Below are 19836 nucleotides of genomic sequence, written 5' to 3' on the forward strand. Positions count from 1 at the left end.
ACATAAACCAAAAAGAGAAACACGACTAAAGATGAACAGGTAGGATTAAAATTGAGGGGGGAAAAGATCAGCACCGCCAGCCTCTTTAGTCAGTACTCTGGTGTAGAGAATGACACGGTGACAAAATTCATCACCGTCCCCGCGGATAACCGCGGGAAAACATCTTCATGTCATTCTTTAAAGAGAGAGGGAAGAATCAGAGCATAATTGGGCGCAACCACTGACCCACAAGCTTTGCTTTGAAGAATGCTGGTGTAGAAGGACTGAGGTTGAAATAGACACTAGAAAATGACATGGGATTATTTCCCGCGGTTATCCGTGGGGACGGGAACGGTGATGAATTTTGTCACCATGTCATTCTCTACTCTGGTGTTCTTTCCCCCTTCTGCAGAATCTTCTTTACTCCATTCAATCCCTCTGTAAGCAAATATTTCTTGACTGTGTGCTAGCTATACAAGGACAGTAGACCAAACCCAAAATATGAAAATCTTGGCTGAGAAATTATGGAATGTTAACAATCTGTGACTTTATTACTCCAAAAATTTAATGACCTCATATTCATTTAGAATATGCCTTTTATCATTGTAGTTTAGTACTCTCAATATTACTGGGTTTGGTTTTTCATTATTAGCCTATGTTAAACTGGACTTCTGTATGTGTTCTGAGTTTATTGGATCCTTTGTAGACCCATTTTCTTTGGTAGGCATTTTTCAATTAAGAGGAACAGTTCTTTGATATGCCTTCTACATTTTCTGTCTGATCTTCTAATGTAATGTTGAGGGTTCCAACACAGCTATTAAATTTTCCAGTGCTGTAATTTATTTCTCTTTTACATCCACTCTATTTTCCACTTGAATAATTCTTTTCTATACCTGTGAGCCTGAATGTAACTTCTGTTACTGAAACAAGTCTTCATATTTCATTCTGCCAATTTCACCTTCTCCCTAGTTAACTACAAGTGATCTTCAAAAGGTTTCCCCACTTTCTACAAGTGGTCTTCAAAACATTTCCACACTTTTATTTTTTAAACACTATTTTATTAAATATCTCAAAAGCAAATTATATCACTTTTCCACATAATCGCAGGCTTGCCTGACGGACTAGTCACATGACATTCTACAACATGCCCTCTTACCACTTCTTCTGCCCCAATCATTTCCTTGTGAATTCTTCAGTGCAGATTGATCTGTATGGCAGTAGAGGATTTAACATTATTTAAGGGAATCACACAATGTTAATTCATATCCAAAAACATGAGTGCAGGCACACTAGTGTTAACAAATGCAGACCATATATTAAAAAAAAAAATTTCTTTACTCACAAAATACTTTGGCTGCACTATTAATGTTGAATCCAAATGAAAAGGCAATCATTAGGCCATTAGGACCAAAATATGTTGGTAGAATGGAGAACACTGTGAAGAATAAAGCCGGTAATGTTCATAGAAGGAAACAGCTGTTCAAAAGGTTGTTTATATGCTTTTGACAATCTCCTGAAGCTATTGTGTACAGTACTTTGAGGAGATAAAGTGTTAAACCTTAGCTCTATGTAAAGATGCCTAGATTGATCAAGCTGCTGTGGGAAACATAGGGCTCCTTTTACGAAGCCGCGTTTGCGGGGGTAGCGTGGGTTTAGCGTGCGCTAAAAAGCTGCGTGCGCTAAAACCGCTAACGGGGCTTCGTAAAAAGAGCCCATAGTTTTACATGTTGTATTTCCATATTACTATAGAAGAAAAGGAATAAACACATTGGGCATGATTCTCTAAATGGCACCTAACCATGCCTAACATGTAGGCACCAGTCTGCATGGTTATCGTTCAACCACTTGGCATCCTTTGTAGAATCTTGCCTAGCGGTGTCTAGGCAGACTTAGACCACGCTAGGTGTCATTAAGGTAGGAACTGGTATATTAAGCCAAAACCTGATCTAATTTACCGGGACCTAACTAGCATGCCTAGCAACACCTAAATTTACCATGCTTATGCTCTGCCCTTAACCACACCTCCTTTAAATTTTTCTTGTGGAGTCGGATGACAGCGGCCACCCGGGAGACCCTTGATACAGCGCCATAGCGCGAAACATGTCGGGTCTGGCTCCCAGGTTTTGGCAGGATGCAGAGATAAGTGCATAAGTACTACTAAATGTATTTATGAATATATAAAAAACTAAAAACACCAAAAAAACTAACATATGCAAGCTATATAGAAATTTTAAGAAATTATAAGTGACAAATGCAGAACAGCCAATGATGATAGTCGCCACGTGATTCTTCCCGCAGTTGCAAGGATTAACAGCGGTGGAGTGGTGGGACTGAGGCGTTCACATTTACTCATTTGAAAAGTTTTTTAATGTAAATCTGTTAGTATCCGGTCCTATATTTATGTACTAGTCGAGACTGTTGGATGGATAGTAAACACAAGACACTAGCAGCCGAACTATATTGAGCCATTTATATGATGGCACATTTGGAGAGGAAGGCGTTGGACAGAGGGGGACATGGAGGATAAATGTTGGATTATTGGGTAAGGTGGGAATGTGGGAGAAGTTTCAAGTGGTATGGAAGGAATTTTTGTCATTCAATGACAATGGAGATACCTCTGCCTGTCTGCTTTGGGATGCGGGAAAGCTTATATGAGGGGGGAATTAGTGGCTCTTGCATCTGCTCATAGGAAAGCTTAAGAGGATGAGTTGGCGTCCTTATGATTGGATCTTACTAGGCCTCAGAAAGTGCATGCTCAACTGGAAGTAAGGCAATAAACAAGGAGTTGCTGGCAGTCAGATATAAGATCACCATGTTGGAGGTGGAGAAGGCCGAATTTCTTACCAGGCTGACTAAGAGATCCTTTTTGGAACATAGTAACAGGACGGGGAAACTACTTGCCTGGCAACTCTGGAAAGGCATATAGGCTCAAAGTTCACAGAGGAAATCATGGGCAAACAATAAAAAGACAATTTGGGAATAATAACATTATTGAGAGGAGAAACAGGAATATTCTCGAATCCCGGTGCGTTTTCTCCACCATACATCTGCTAAAGCATGTGTTTCTAAGGCTTATTGTAAAGTCTTTCCTTCCCAGACCTATCCAATTCACCTAGGACACCGTTAATGTCCCCTCCTATTATAAGCTCTCTTAGCTACAGGTCAAATGTTTAAACCAATGTGCAAAAAAAGACCTTTCCATTAGGTGCATACAAATTCAGAAAGCTCACTTCTTTATCCTCTATCTGACACGTAACCCATACTACCCACCCCTCATCATTCCATCCCTCTTCTTACTACTGAAGGAAGAGGCAATGACATCACTAAAAATCCCTCTTTCCAACTTAACATGTCTCAGCTCAGTAAGCTTTGTCTCCTGCAAAAGACCAACATCTGCCCTCAATTTCTTCAAATAAGTCAATACCCTCTTATGTTTTATTGGACGATTCAACCCACCCGTATTAAAGGAAACTACTGCATAAACTGACTACATAAAATCCCTAAGACCACCCTCCTTTCCCAGACTGTCAGAATCAAACTTGATTTCCCCTACCTCCCCTTCCCCCCACCCCACCAGACTAAAAACCCCCCAAACTTCCTTCCCCCCAATCACTGAAGAAAAACCCAGGCATTAGAGACCGTCCTCCCTCCCCTCAAACATAGTAAACCAGATCTGACAAAGACCCTCGTGTAAACAATATCTCAAGCACCCCTCCCAGAAAGATCCACACACATCTCAACAAGCACACCAAGCCCAAAACCACCACCCTGTCCGTTACCCATGCAACCACGATGCCAACCCCATCAGGGCCCTATCAACACAGACACACACAGTATCTCAAGCACACCAAAATGCCCCAAAACCAATACTAGTGAAATCGCCAAAAGCCCCCAGGTACAAAAGAGTTCCCAAAAGCCAGAAGACACTGTTCAATGCTAGTGTCCCAGAACCATCAGGGACTCTGAAGCTCAGTCATTTGTGTCTGATGAAATCTCAGCTCGGAGACCAACAGGTCCCAGCAGACTTGTCCCAGAAGAACTCTTAGAAAGCCGTCTGCTCTGTTCTCCATCTCCTGAGGGAACAAGTGTTTAAAATGCCAGCTACTTTAGTTTGGGTTTAACCTTTTCAGTATTAAGAATTCTGCTGTTATCCCCCTGTCACTTCTGGTTCTAGAGGTTTGGTTTGGTTTCACTGTCTTTTTTTTTTTTTTTTTCAGATTTTGATTTTTTAAACTTTGAATTATTGTTTCTCAGTGTTTGAAAACTAAGAGAGATTTTTTTTCCACAATTTATAGCAGCTATCCTTGTCATGCTCTTGTCTGAAGTGGGACTGTTCTAGCAACTTTAACGGGGGTTGGGAGTTTAAGCAGCAGGAAGTGCATATCTTTCTATCCTAACACTGGTGTTTCTTGTGTTCAGTAGGGAGTGTCCACGCAGGAACAACATTCCCAGCAATTCAGGGAGCTTCTTTGACCACACTAACCGCACAGCCCAATTCCCTGGTGACGGGGGGCTTTCCTTCCGAAGATGAGCAGCATAGTCAGCCAGTGAGCCCCCAGGGTCTGCACTACCTCCATTCTGCCTACCGAGTTGGTAAGAATGACCAGTCTTTTATGGATTAGGTAAAATAACTCTTGCTGAGTTCTTGGGTCATGGAGGCATAGGTTGATATGATCCTGCAGGATGATAGCAGCTATGGATACGAAATCCAGAGATGCTGTTATTGGTACTTATCGGTACTACTAGGTGGACACAGTCCCGTACTCATACGTGTAAGACACAAACAGGACAAATAAGAGATGATGGAGTTTCATTTATTATGGGAATGATTAAAACAACATGGGCAAACAGTTAAGAATTAAAAGCAGGTTCAACAAGGTGAGCTTTAACCTGAATTTGAATAGAGCAAAAGACTGACTCAGGAAGTCTATTCCAGTCATACAGTATAACAAGGTGGAGAGGAGATTCTGGAGTTTGCGACTGAGGAGAAAAGTACAGATAAATTATTTACCTGATGAATGGAGTTCCTGGGGAGGGCTGTAGGGAGAGAGAGAGAGAGCTACATTAGAGCTGTGCTTCTCATACTGGAGTCTAAATTGGCTTTATAAATGGGGGTAAGTTATGCCGAAATATTGGGAATTTTAAAAGTTGCCATTGCATAGTGATTTAACTCATTCACCTGTACAGCTAAGTTAATTGGCTATTTGTGTAAAGACATCTTAGTTACCTATGGTTTCTTAGGCTCATAGTACCGTAATAGCCTAAAAATGTAATCTAGGACCTCTTTCATGAGCACAATACAGATTTCAGGAGCCTCATGTTTCTGTAATGTGCTCCTTTTCTTTGGTAGCTCTTGTTGTCTCATTACCCTGAAGTGGTTACGACAAGCGCTATTAGTCTGACACTGATGAACTTGGGGAAAGTGGCTAAGGGTTGAGAGGACACCGCCAATGTGGCATGGTATCATTAAATGCTTTATGGCATCCCAAAAGGCTGCTGAGGAGGTCAGATCAGGCCTAGTCATCTTCATACCTTTAACAGGCAAGTCCATCACAAGCTTGTCTTTCAGCCGGCGAGAGGAAGAACTAATAACCCTTGCTGATCAGGGTTGTGTTGTCGTAATTAGTCTACACGGGTGATGGTCTCCCTTCCTGCATTCATGAGATGTGATTACAACTTTTATGTTGCTGATTTTTCATAGGGATGTTGGCTTTGGAGATGCTTGGGCGGAGAGCCCACAATGACCATCCCAACAACTTTTCCCGAAGTCCTCCATACACAGAGGATGTGAAATGGCTCTTGGGATTAGCCGCCAAATTAGGTAAGGGTGTGCGCACTCACATGTTTGTGTGGAAAGGCTGATGTTGTTTTCATTTTCCATCTATTTTAGTAAAGTCTATCCAGATCATTTGATATGTAATAATTTGTTTGTGTAAATTTAACGGTTAGTGTCTTTTTTTTTTTTTTTTTTTTTTTACTAAGCTGCCTTTTGAAGTTGATTCTATGGAATTTATCTTGTTATTTTCTATGTGGAGTTGATGCAGCCTGATGTAGAATTAAAAGATTATGGCAGCACATCAGTAAGAGTATTCCGTAGTAGGCTGCTTCATATAATACAAAAGATAGCACGTTTTCAGCAACCTGGACCCAAGTCTCATCTGTTGTAAAGTGACAGCTTTAATGCACCTACCCCCAAATTCCGAAAGTTCTGCGTTGGTTCAAGTGCGCGATGCTGAAAAGGGGTGTGGTTTTAAGTTATGCACAAGTTTATTGAATATGCACCGATGTGCGCACAACGTAGGCATTTAGGCCTGGATTTTACTGGCCTAAATGGGTGCGCCTAAAGGTTATCGTGCATAAGTGGTGCTAAGTGTGATTCTACAAGTTGCACATAACTTTTATAGACGTGCGCTTAGCACTGCAGTCGTTGGCACTGATTTTTTTAGGCACAGAATAAAGAATCTGGCCCCCAGTGTGCATAACTGTTTCTGGTTAAATTGAAAACTTATGGTCTCCATCTTAAGGCCCACTTCCAGTAGCCTTTTGAATGCAGTGAGTTGCTTCATGGTGGTAAAGATTTGGTATGGCAGCTTCTACTCTATATGTCTTTTCAGTGTTTTGTAACCAGCTGAGGTAACAGATTAAATGGAACCTCCTCATTAATCCAACACATTGTACCAGCTATCATGAGTCATTTCCTGAAAGCTTACCGTTTAAGTGGAGCATGGGAGGCATGGTGGTGTGGGGGTTGTTAAATGTCATCTCAGTTGCTCTGGTCCTTCCCTCCTCTCCTTTGACTTGCCCCTCTGGCATTTTTGCTGCCTGCCAGCACTATAAATGAAAGCAAGATGACCCTGGAAGTATTCTCTCAGCTGTGTCCAGCCTCCTCTAACACAATTTCCTATGTCTGCATAGGCAGAGAACAGTTCCAGGGCCAGCCAGAGGCAACTTACTTTCTTTACAGATGACACTGGCAGCCCCCAGAAACACTGGAGGATGCCAAAGGACAGGAGGGAAGCACCAGAGCAACACCAGATTGGGGGGGGGGGGGCCTTGGCACCCAACATATAAATGCTCAAGATTAGCAGTTTCCACATCCTGTTGAGCAGTGAGTCTCAACATAGTCCTCAGGGCACACTCAGGTTTTCAGTGCATCCATGAATATTGTGACGGGGCCCGCGGTAAGCCTAGCGCTGGCAACCCGGCTCCCGCCCCAGGCGCAAATCTGAGCGCTCCCTGGAGGGCCACACTGGGAAACCACAGCAGAAAAGAAACTCCACTAATAATGGATAGTTCAAGTTTTATTACCCAGTTCAATGGTACTGGGTCTCAGGCCGCCACATCGGCTGATTAGGTTTGGAAAAGATTTTACATAAACAATAATTCCCCTTCGGATCAAGTCCACGCTGCATTCGGGAAAACAAAAATGAACCAAAACTTTTCCTTTAAATCTTGCTATATTGTGCCTGCTGCGGTTGCTTCAGGAAGTTCTCCCCACCTGACCCACCTGAAGTATAAATGCCTCCACTACCCTTTTGATTACTGGGTAGGGGATGGGAACTATCCACCCTTTGTTTAATGGTCTAAAGTCCCCACCCAAAGTTCCCCCTATCAGGGATGTGCAATGTCAGGTCACTGAATCCACTCCGGGCTTTACTTTTCCCTTTAAGGTTACTTAGCAGTACCCCTCCTCCTCTCACTCTTTATGCTAGGCTTGCATACAAGCGTTTTACTTTACTTTTGGCTTTTATCCACGCCTCACACTCATACCCCCAACGCTCATACCTTAGCCAGTCCTGCCTAAGGACAGAACTGTGGCTTTAAAGTACATTAGCCTTTTTGTTCCAAACAAACTTTCATTCCCTTCCCCTAGCCCTCGGCAGTAAGAGAGAGCTCCTAGCCTTCCCCTCTCTGCTCTGTGAGGCACCCCCCTCTCTCCCAGTTCCTGAGTGCTCCCCAGTGTTCTCAGCTGTTTCTGTTTTATGCTGCAGGCTGGCTTTCACTCCTGCTCTAGGTCAGTTCTGCCTATCAGCTCCACCCCTTTCCTTAACCCTTACTGGGACAGCTTTCCTCACCAGAGTTTAGCTAGAGAATTGCCCACTGAGTTATAAAAGGGATTATAGTGCCCTGGAACAGGTACTCTGCCTTTCTCTGCTACCTCTTCTCCATTCTGTCCTGCCTGCCTGACCCTAGCACTGGGAAAAGACTAAATGGGCAGCTTCCTTGGCTTAGGAATAGGCACATTTGGTTTGGTGGCAGAGTTTAAAGCAGGTTTTAAACCAGTGATAGGAGCTTCCCTGTCACACTATGCATGTGATTTGTTCTCGCTACCTCCTTGGTTTGCTTATATATTCATGCATATGCATTGTGGATATCTTGAAAACCTGAGTGGCTAGATGTACCCTAAGGACTTCATTGAGAATTACTGCTGTAGGGTCAGAACACAAAACAAAAACCCATCTGCTTTAAACACAGTGTCCAGAAGTGGAAGGAGTGTCTGCTGTTCCTGAGGTGATAATCACTATTTGAATATTTTTTTTTGTGGTGAGTTGTAAGGGGGGCAGCTCCATCGTTGAGAGTGTTTGATACAGAATAGGAAGTTCATGGTTTATATTGAGATTCTGTCAAGAAACCAGATTTCACTCCCACACAGAATCATTTGTTGAATGATGGTATCAGTTATAATGGTAGTTTAACTTGGTTGCCTAAACTAGCTGGAAGAATAGAGTTTCTTTATGCATAGGAGGTCATAGTGTCTTATATTGTTAATTTAAAAGTGGGTGCAGAGGGTGGGGGTTGGTGATGTGTAGAAGTGTCGTTTTGGCTTGCCCCCTTCTTGCCATCCCAAATATTTCTGTCTAGAGATGCCACTGAAGTGGGTGCTTGAGGCACAGTGTTCATAGAGTGAACTGAGTAATGTTAGACCTTTGTACACATGGAGTACCTCACTGTGAGAAACTAAGCAATCTTCCACTATCTTGCCACAGCCATGACAGTGTCTGGTTCTCACTTTGAGCCTCTCTTAAGGAAAGACACATTTATTCTTTCTTTAAAATGTGGTATCTTTCTGCTGTCCATATGGTTTTAGTCTCTGCACTGCTTAATCAAGGTATAGTCTTTTGCCCAGCTTCTTCTACAGGTGGACTTCCTCCCTTGCTTTTTTTTTTGACTAGAACTTATTTGCTTTTCCCTCCTTGACAACAGGTGTCAACTATGTCCATCAGTTCTGTGTAGGGGCATCGAAAGGCGTATTAAGTCCATTTGTGCTGCAGGAGATCATTATGGAGGCACTACAACGACTCAACCCAGCTCATGTACATAATCATTTGCGTACGCCAGCCTTCCACCAGCTCGTCCAACGCTGCCAGCAGTCTTATATGCAGGTAATACGATGTCCACAGTGTACTCGCATGCAAATCGTGCAGTTCATCCACTTAGAGGAGGCAGTGTTTTACATTCTATACTTGTGTATCAGTAACACGGTGTCCATAGTCTTTGCACGTCACGTGATTTCTGTAGTCTCTTCTCACAGATACCCACAGTCTGCTCATATCAGTCCGTGCTGCTCCTGCAATGCCTCAAGTCTGCAATTTGTGCTTGGGGGCACTGGTAGTATGTTTTTAAGCAGAGGTAGTGTGTTGCCCATGGTCTTTTCAGTAGGGAGCACAGGAGCATACACATTTCATTGCATGCACTGGGTTATTTGTATACACTTCCCCCTCCCCATTCGCGGTTTCTGCTCTCGCAATTTCACATAATCGCGATTTTTTTCTGGGGAGGGGGAAAATAAAAAAAACCCATATTTTTTTACCTCCCTGCTGCCTTCCCGGCCTTACTTGGTGGTCTAGAGGGCTTTTGGGGCAGGAGCGATCTTCCTACACTCCTGCCCCGTGCAGATCGCCATGAGGAAATGGCTGTAGGGAGTTCCCGTCGTAGTCTCGAGAGACCAAGGGAACTCACAGCAGCCATTTCCTCATGGCGATCTGCAAGGGGCAGGAGCGTAGGAAGATCGCTCCTGCCCCGAAAGCCCTCTAGACCACCAGGTAAGGCCGGGAAGGCGGCAGGGAGGTGGGGGTGGGTCAGAGCCGGATAATCGCGGTTTTTCGCCATTTGCGGTCCGGCTCTGACCGTATCCCCCTCGAATAACGAGGGAGAAGTGTAATCTTTTTTAGATAAAAACTTCATTTTCAAACCAAAGCAGTTTTTACATAGTATGGTTTATTTTCAAATCTTAGTTTAAGCTCTGTGTATCTCCCATCCCCGCTCCCCTGCCCACCTATTCAGATATCGATCAATTCAGATTTAACATTAAGAGTTATACTCTGTGTAGTGCCAACCTATGTTGTGCATTCCAGATGAGAGTCCGTTTCAGTGACTGAAACTCTAGTGTGGTGCTGTTGTACCCTTAGATTGCCAAGCTCCACACCCCCATCCATAAGCTGCTTTGTCTGCTTATATCACTTTTTCCCAGTATTAGTCTATAGCAGTGGTTCCCAAACCTGTCCTGGAGGACCCCCAGGCCAGTCGGGTTTTCAAGATAGCCCTAATGAATATGCATGGAGCAGATCTGCATTCCTGGTATCTCCATTTTATGCAATTCTCTGTCATGCATATTCATTAGGGCTATCTTGAAAACCCGACTGGCCTGGGGGTCCTCCAGGACAGTTTTGGGAACCACTGGTCTATAGCTTCATACCTGATTGGATGTTTGCATGCAACAAGAGAATGGAAAATACCACAGCTAACCTCTCCCCCTTCACCCTGAGGTCCACCCAAGGAGCAAAAGAAAGAGGGCTAAATATTCAAATAGTTCAATACTTCTTGCTCTGTGAGAGAGGTTCTGAAGATAAGGGTCCCATATGGTAATGAATCACCTCTTCTGTTTCAATGTGACAATCATTTCTTTAGCTTCCAATAGCATCAGTGAATGGAACTGACTCCTCCAATGCCAGTAGCTTGGTCACTTATCTTGTAGCCAATACTGCAATAAAACATTTATGTCCCGCCATACGTGCCTTGTGAAACAGGCATTTTCCCAAACCAAAAATCCCATAACTTGAGATCCTCCTACATAAAACACCCAGGGTGGAATGTGGAATGAAGGTACCCAGAAGTCTGCTCAAATACTACAATACCTAAGACCAGGACTGATGGACACAACCACAGAACATGAGGAAGGGTGCCTTCCAATGCATCACACCAGACATACCACTGAGACCAGCCTACCTGATTAACATGACTGAACCTGAGAGAAGTCTGTGAATGATTCTAAACATACACACTCTCCATGTCGCGCCTATAACCACCCCAGGTATATGCTGCCGTACCAAACTAATGTCTGCAGAAAGTAATCTATATCCCATAAGGCCTTATGTAATGGGATATAAACATCTTAGTCAACTTTGCTTCCTCAAAAAAATGTTGTTAATTTATGGGCTATCCCTATGGAAAAGGAGCCTCTAAGCTAAACAGAAAAATAATGGGCCAACTGTAATACAGTGGTGCCTCACACAACGAACTTAATTGGTTCCAGGAGCAAGTTTGTTATGCGAAAAGTTCGTTATGTGAAACGCGTTTTCCCATAACAATACATGTTAAAAAAAATAATTCGTTCTGTAGCATAAAATATGCTAAGATGACATAAAAAAAGATACATTTATCTTGTTAGAGCTGGTGTTAGACACAACTGGGGACTGCAAAGTCCAGGCAGAGGCTTACGGCTCTCTTTGACCAGGGGGGACAGTTGCCCTAGTTGCACTACCCTAACCCTATTCCTGCTATGTGTGACTGTGGTATTCTGTTAGCATGATATTTCTGTGTAGCATTCTATAATAATTTGGCTTATTCAATTTTCTTGATAGTAGAGGGGATATATGTGAAGGGGAGGGGAGACAGGGGTTTTGTTGATCCTTGCTGTGTATTATAATCACCCCCCACATACTCCCCAGTACCTTTTTAATCATCCCCCCTCGGTACCTTTTTTAATTCCTCCCATCTTTCCCAGCCAGTGGCGTAAAGGCCAGAAGCGCAGAGATCAGGAGCAATTCCTCTGCACGCCTGTGTGGGCCCATGCCGATCTCCGAATGGCTGCAGTTAGTTCTTGTGAGTCCCGCGAGAGCTGACTGCAGCCATTCAGAGATCAGCGCAGGCCCAGGCAGTAGCACAGAAGGCTTGCTCTTGATCTCTGCGCTTCTGGCTGGGAAATTTGCTAGACCACCAGTTACGAGTGAGCGGGTGAGATTAAAGTTGCAGCAGTGGTGGCTTTTTTAAAAAAATATGTGGCGGCGGGGGGAGGTTTAAAAATATGCGGTGGCGGTAGAGGCTTAAAAATATGCAGCAGCGGCGGCAGGGGGGTTTAAAATATGTAGCGCCACTGCACAGGGAGCCAGGCGGAGAGAGGGCAGTTAAGGATGCAGCTCGGGCGACTTCGTTGTGTGAAACGAAGTTCGTTGTGGGAAGCAAGACCTGAAGTTCGTTGTGCGCAGCGTTCGCTGTGCGAGGCGTCCGTTATGCGAGGCACCACTGTACACAGTAAATGACAGCTGAAAAAACCTTTCATGGTCCATCCAGTCTGCCCAACAAGTTGATCAGAGCCCCACCCACCACTCTGTAGGCCCAGGTCACCCACGTTTAAATTCTGGTTGTCAAGTCACCACATTCCCACCATATAGGCAGCCAAACATGAGGATTATACATAGTGTACTGCCGACAGTATTCAACTTATCAGTCAAGATGCCTTCCCCTTTCTCCTAAACTGAACAGTCCCCCCCACTCACAGTATGTGACAATAAAATGATCAATACACTGGAACCTTCACCTGTTTCTCGCCACGTGTGGGATGCAGACCTTACAAGTCTGCCCGGCTTCCATTCCCCCATGCTGGATTTGGCCACTTGAGAGACACAGGCCATACAAGTCTGCCGCATCGATCTCCGTTCCCCCATGCTGGGTTTGGCCGCATGCGGGGCACAGATTGCACAAGTCTGTCCAGCATCAGCCTTCATTCTCCCATGCTGGATTTGGCCGCATGTGGAGCACAGACTGTACAAGTCTGCCGGCATCAACCTCCATTCCCCCACGCTGGTTTTGTCCACTCTTCCTTGTCTCTCACCTTCTTGCGGGACATAGACCATGCAAGTCTGTCCAGCATTGGCCTCAGATCCTTCTAGTCTTGCCCAATGTAACCTTGCTGCATTGCCATCTTCTTTCTATTTAAGCATCCCCTGTGTCTATCCCATGCATTTTTGAATTCATTCACAATTTTAGACTGCACCTCTCTGTAAAAAAAAAAAAAAAAAGTATTTCCCGACATTTCTTCTAAGCCTACTTCCCTGCAACCTCCATTCGTGTCCTCTAATTCTACCACCCCTATATCTCTGAAAGAGACATATTCAGATCCTTCAGTCTCTTCTCAACCTCCTCAAGTCTTTTTACATCCTCATAGAGATACAGCCTCCAAAAGTATGTTTATTTAAGATTTGATATACCTCTCCTGCATTTTACTGACCTAAGCGGTTTACAATGTATCAAACTAAAATGAAATTAAGTACTTGAGGAAAACTACCCTATCTGTCCCGAAAGCTCACAATCTAGCTAAAGTACCTGATTAAAATAAAAATATGTAATACATTTCCGAGATCAAAAATCAAAGAAATTGAAATAATGAAAGACGTTAAAAAAATTAAAAATAAAATAAAACAACTTTAAGAGAGAGAAAAGTCTTTGCGGCGGCTTGATAGTAAATTCAGTCTGCAGAACCAGGTCAACCGGCCACCACCAAAGAAGCAGGACCAGGAAACATGCCAATGAAGACCATCCTGACACCAGTCAACAGCAGACCCCTGAAGGTGAGGTTCAGTTCCCTTCGATGTGTCCAACAACAAAAGTAGACACAGTACTCCAAGTGGGGCCTCACCAACAACTTGTACAGGGACATTAACACCTCTTTTTCTTCTGCTGGTTACACCTCTGTCTATGCAGCCTGTCATTCTTTGGGCAACAACCACTGCCTTGTCACATTGTTTTGCCGCCTTGAGATCTTCACAGACCATCGCCCTAAGGTCTCTCTCCTGATCTGTACATGTCAGTCTGTCGCCCCGTAGCGCATACTGTTTTCTTGTATTTCTGCACTTCTTTGCATTAAATTTTAACTGCCAGACGTTAGACCAATCTCCTTATTTTAATAGATACCTTCTCATATTCTCCACACACACCAAGGAGTCCAATCTGTTGCAAATCTTGGTGTTATCCACAAAAAGGCAAACTTTTCCTTCCAACCCTTCAGCAGTGGAACATTTACCAATTCTCCTTTGCAAGAGGTATCCAACAATTTAAACTTTCCCCTCCTTCTAAAAAAGGGATCAAAGGAGTCAAGATCTTCAGTCAATCTTTGGTCTTTAAATTCTCTCAACTCTGGAATGATCTCCCCCTTTTTTTTAAGGAGTTCCAGTTCGTTTCAATTTTTCCGTAAATCTTTAAAAACTACTCTGCCAAACATTTTGAAAATTAATTATTTTGAAATTTTGCTATCATCTTCTATTTATCATTTGTAAATCATTCCCTGTTTATTTAATTGCTGTAAACTGAGTCGAGCCTTCTCAGTTTAGTTTAGTTTATAAATCTATTGAATAGGGTTGGCCCCAGTACAGATCTCTGAGGCACTCCAGTACTTACATTTCTATCCTTTGAGAAAACTCCATTAACTGTCACCCTTTGCCATCTGTCCTTCAACCAGTTCTCAATCCAGTTCACAGCTGCAGGAAGTTGCAAGTCAGCTGACGCTGGCACCGGAGCCTCTCTTCCTGCCCAGATTGTTAGATTGCAAACAGGACTGCGGGCTGAAAAATTGCACCTGGGGCGCTGCATGCAGCCTATGGGCCGCATGTTTGATACCACTGCTCAAGGATATATTTTATCACTTATTCTATTTAACCTTTCTTTATGACCTTTGCCTACACTCATTCAGGAGGCTGGGATTTCTTTTCTCATTTATGCTGCTAATATTCTCTTATTACTCCATATGGAGCTCATTAATCCTGATCCTGTGCCATCGCAAAACTGTCTTTAATTGACTGAAAGGTAGTTGCTTGAATATCATCTGGTTTTGAACTGTGATAAAAAGAAACAAACCAAAAACTGTAGTATCCTTCATTATCCAAATAGTAACTTGTCTTTATTTAATACCCCTATTATCCCTGTCTAATTTTCAGTATCTTGGTGTCCTCTTTGATTCCCAGTTATCTTTAACCTCTCAAAACTCAGCAGTTTGCAAATCTATTTTTTTCCATTTTATGATGATTACGATTAGTAAGGGCTTGCATGGATCATGATGGATTGCATTAGCTTATTATCCCAGGACAAGCAGGCAGCATATTCTTAACGCATGGGTGACGTCACCAACGGAGCCCCGGTACGGACCTTTTTAATTAGAAAGTTCTAGTTGGCCGCACCGCGCATGCGCGAGTGCCTTCCCGCCCGACGGAGAAGTGCGTGGTCCCCAGTTTCTTCGTTTCCGCGGAGCGAAGAAGACGCATGTGTTTTCAACGGCCATTGAAAAACTAATTTTTGCCTTCCCGCTCGCGTATTTTATCTCTTTTTTCTTTTTTCTTATCGGATTCCCTTTATTTTTGTTTAAAAAAACAAAAAAAAAAAACTCGTCGAGTTTTCTTTATTTTTTCAGGCCGGCCCCGGCGGGGCCTGTTGCCACCATACAGGCCTCCGGATTCAATTTTGCGGAGGCCGTGTTTCCCTTCATGCCCCCTCAACCGGGTTTTAAGAAGTGCCAGCGGTGTGCACGCCCGATCTCCCTCACTGACACACACAATTGGTGCCTCCAGTGCTTGGGTCCAGAGCATCGGGCTGACACCTGCACCCGCTGTGCTACGCTTAAAAAGCGTACTTTGAAAAATCGGCAGATCCAGCAAAATATTTTGTTTGGTACCGGATCTGCCATGGAACCGGCTGCGACGTCGACGGCACCACAAAAGTCGGCACCGACGACATCGACACCACCGGACCCTTCCTCGGGGTCGTTGGGCCCAGGTAAGCCGGCTAAGAAGCCTCCCACTTCCCTTGAGCGCCCTCCTGCCACGGTAGCGACACCGGCCCTCCCGGCGCCGCACCGGTCCCGCAAACGCTCCGCTCCGATCTCGGTGAGTGCCTCATCATCGGCCTCCTCATCGCCGGAGCGTAGAGCGGCACCTATGGTATCGAAGAAGAAAAAAACGGTACCGGTGCCTCCCCTAGACGACCGCATCGCGGCCATACTCCAAACACAGTTACAGGAGCATCTGCAACAACAGCTCCAACAACTGTTGCCGGCGTTGCTGGCACCGCACCTTCCGGTACAGGACCGGTCCGAGCCTCACATTGTCCCATCGGTGTCGACCCCCTCGGTACCGATTAATACTTCCATGCCGGTGCTCTTGGCAGAAACACCTACAGTACGTACCCGTGATGCTGCCGACCCTGTCCGGTCCCAGGAACGACATCGGTCTTCCTCACCCGGTACCGTCTCGGTGCGCTCAGGCAAATCTCTTTCAAAGACCCGCCATGCCGAGCCCTCCACACCGATGTCCAAACGTACGCACCCCGACGTTAGGGACCCAGATTTGTGGGAAGACTCCCCTCACGGTACCGAGGAGGACGCTTCATCAACCGATGAAGAACCCTCCATGACCGACACCGTCTCCAAACCAGAGCAATCCTCTTTCTCCAAATTCCTTAGGGAGATGTCAGCAGCTCTTTCCATTCCCTTGGAGTCCGACTCTAAAAAGTCTCAGGCTTTCTTCGATGCCCTAGACTTTGAGCAACCTCCCAAAGAATTTCTGAAGTTGCCCGTCCACTACATCTTACGGGAAACTTTCTATAAAAACTGGGAAGCTCCCCTCACGGTTCCTGGAGCCCCTCGTAAATTGGATAGCTTATACCGGGTTATCCCAATCCCAGGGTTTGATAAACCTCAATTGCCCCACGAGTCCCTCCTGGTGGAATCTACCTTGAAAAAATCTCAGGGTTCCAGTGTATATGCCTCCACCCCTCCTGGCAGAGAGGGAAAAACCATGGATAAATTTGGTAAGCGCCTTTTCCAAAATGCCATGTTAGCCAATAGAGCCAACAACTACACCTTCCACTTCTCCTTCTACATGAAGCATCTGGTGCAACAGCTCTCCTCCTTACAGAAATATCTTCCTGAACGTAAGGTCCCTCTTTTCCAGCAACATATTTCTAGCCTCCTCCAACTCAGGAAATTCATGGTTCGTTCCATCTACGACTCATTTGAGCTGACCTCTCGTGCATCTGCCATGGCAGTGGCCATGCGCCGTTTGGCATGGCTGAGAGTCTCTGACCTAGACATTAACCACCAGGACCGCCTGGCTAACGCACCTTGTCTGGGTGATGAACTCTTCGGAGAATCCCTGGACTCGACCACCGAGAAGCTCTCGGCACACGAGACCAGGTGGGACACTCTGATCAAACCTAAAAAGAAGACTCCACCTGCTCGCCCCTACAGGCAACAGTCTTCTTACCAACACAGGTTCTCGGCCAGACCTCTCAACCCGCCTCAACAGCAGCCACGCCGACCTCGGCAACAACATCAAACTCAGGCTCGCTCTCAGTCTCACCAACCTGCCAAGCCTCTACCTCCGTCAAAACCATCTCAGCCCTTTTGACTCTTTTCTCCAGGGCATAGTCAGTCTCCCAACATCATTACCTCTTCCTCAGCCTATCGGAGGTCGACTCCAGCATTTCCTCAGCCGTTGGGAGGTCATCACATCAGACCAATGGGTCCTCAACATCATTCGCCACGGCTACTCTCTCAACTTCCAGACTCTTCCACCAGACAATCCTCCCGTAGAGTCTGCTTCTCACTCCTCCCAAACCCCACTCCTCCTGAGGGAGGTCCAATCCCTCCTTCTTCTCAATGCCATCGAAGAGGTGCCTCCGGACCAAAGGGGTCAGGGATTCTACTCCCGCTACTTCCTGGTTCCCAAGAAGACAGGAGACCTCCGCCCCATCCTGGATCTCCGGGACCTCAACAAGTATCTGGTCAAAGAGAAGTTCAGAATGCTCTCCCTGGCCACGCTTTACCCTCTTCTCTCTCATCACGACTGGCTATGTTCCCTGGACCTCAAAGAGGCCTACACTCACATCCCCATCAATCTGAATTCACGTCGCTACCTCCGCTTTCAGATTCAGCACCGCCACTATCAGTACAAGGTACTACCTTTTGGCCTCGCATCATCGCCCAGGGTGTTCACCAAGTGCCTTATTGTGGTAGCGGCCTTCCTCAGGTCTCACAACCTCCAGGTGTTCCCCTACTTGGACGATTGATTGGTGAAAGCAACTAAGTCTCCACTTGTGCTGCAAGCCACTCATCACACCATCTCTTTCCTCCATCTCTTGGGGTTCGAGATCAACTACCCCAAGTCGCATCTGCTTCCCACACAGCGACTTCAGTTCATCGGAGCAGTTCTCGACACCACTCTGATGAGGGCGTTTCTCCCCTCCGACCGACACCGGACCCTGCTCCACCTCTGTCGTCAGGTGCTCCTTCATCAAACCATCCCAGCTCGACAGATGATGGTCCTCTTGGGCCACATGGCCTCGACGGTCCATGTACTTCCTCTGGCACGACTCCACCTCAGTGGACTCTAGCCAACCAATGGTCACAGACCACGGATCCTCTTTCTCATCCCATCTCTGTGACATCGTCTCTTCAGCAATCTCTTCAATGGTGGTTGAACTCCTCCAATCTTTCCAGGGGTCTACTCCTTCATCTACCCCCTCACTCCATGATCATAACCACGGATGCCTCCCCCTATGCGTGGGGAGCTCATCTAGGAGATCTACGCACCCAGGGACTCTGGACCAGTGTTCCCGCTAAGCTGCGCTGGCGTGCGCTGGCGCACAAAATATTACATCGCAGCGCACAAGTTTCACGTCACAGCGCACACTCGAGCGGAGGTGAGAGGAAGCGGCGGCGGTCTGCCCTGATCGCCTAAGATGCAGCAGCGGCGGCATCCCCGTAATTTACGGGGATCATGAAAGGAGCCGCCGCTGCTGCATCTTAGGCGATCAGGGCAGAACGCCGCCGCTTCCTCTCACCTCCGCTCGAGTGTGCGCTGTGACGTGAAACTTGTGCGCTGCGATGTAATATTTTGTGCGCCAGCGCACGCCAGCGCAGCTTAGCGGGAACACTGCTCTGGACCCCTCAGGAGCGTCAACATCACATCAATTTCCTGGAACTCAGAGCCATGTTCTATGCTCTCAAGGCCTTCCAGCACCTTCTCTGCCCTCAGGTTCTTCTCCTGTGCACAGACAATCAAGTCGCCATGTACTACATAAACAAGCAAGGCGGCACCGGATCTCGCCTCCTCTGTCAGGAGGCTCTCCGCATCTGGACCTGGGCCACGGACCACAGTCTCTTCCTCAAGGCTGTCTACATCCAGGGCAAACAGAACTCCCTGGCCGACAATCTCAGCCGCATCCTTCAACCTCACGAGTGGACTCTGGACCCTCCAACACTCCGCTCCATCTTTGCTCGCTGGGGCACTCCACAGGTGGACCTCTTTGCAGCTCCTCACAACCATCAGCTGCCCCAGTTCTGTTCCAGACTCTTCTCTCCTCACCGTCTGGCCGCGGATGCATTCCTGCTCGACTGGACGGATCGGTTCCTCTATGCCTTTCCTCCACTCCCTCTGATGTTGCGGACGCTATACAAACTCCGCAGGGACAAGGCCACCATGATTCTCATCGCCCCTCGGTGGCCTCGACAACACTGGTTCTCCCTTCTGCTTCAGCTCAGCTCCAGGGAGCCCATTCCTCTTCCTGTGTTTCCTACTCTACTTACACAGC

At 45.9% G+C, this 19836-nt stretch overlaps 1 protein-coding gene across 8 annotated transcripts in view; it reads left to right on the forward strand.

Moving 5' to 3' along the window:
* ZSWIM8 (zinc finger SWIM-type containing 8) overlaps positions 1–19836 on the forward strand; it is a 228379-nt gene that overhangs the window by 203102 nt on the left and 5441 nt on the right. For all 8 annotated transcript variants that reach the window (XM_033940124.1, XM_033940125.1, XM_033940122.1 and 5 more), the window contains 3 exons: positions 4399–4572; positions 5681–5800; positions 9184–9362. In XM_033940124.1, coding sequence (XP_033796015.1) covers positions 4399–4572; positions 5681–5800; positions 9184–9362 — 473 coding nt within the window. The remainder of the gene's footprint in view (positions 1–4398; positions 4573–5680; positions 5801–9183; positions 9363–19836) is intronic.

The sequence above is a fragment of the Geotrypetes seraphini genome, chromosome 4 (assembly GCF_902459505.1).
Source record: "Geotrypetes seraphini chromosome 4, aGeoSer1.1, whole genome shotgun sequence".
NCBI lineage: Eukaryota > Metazoa > Chordata > Amphibia > Gymnophiona > Dermophiidae > Geotrypetes > Geotrypetes seraphini.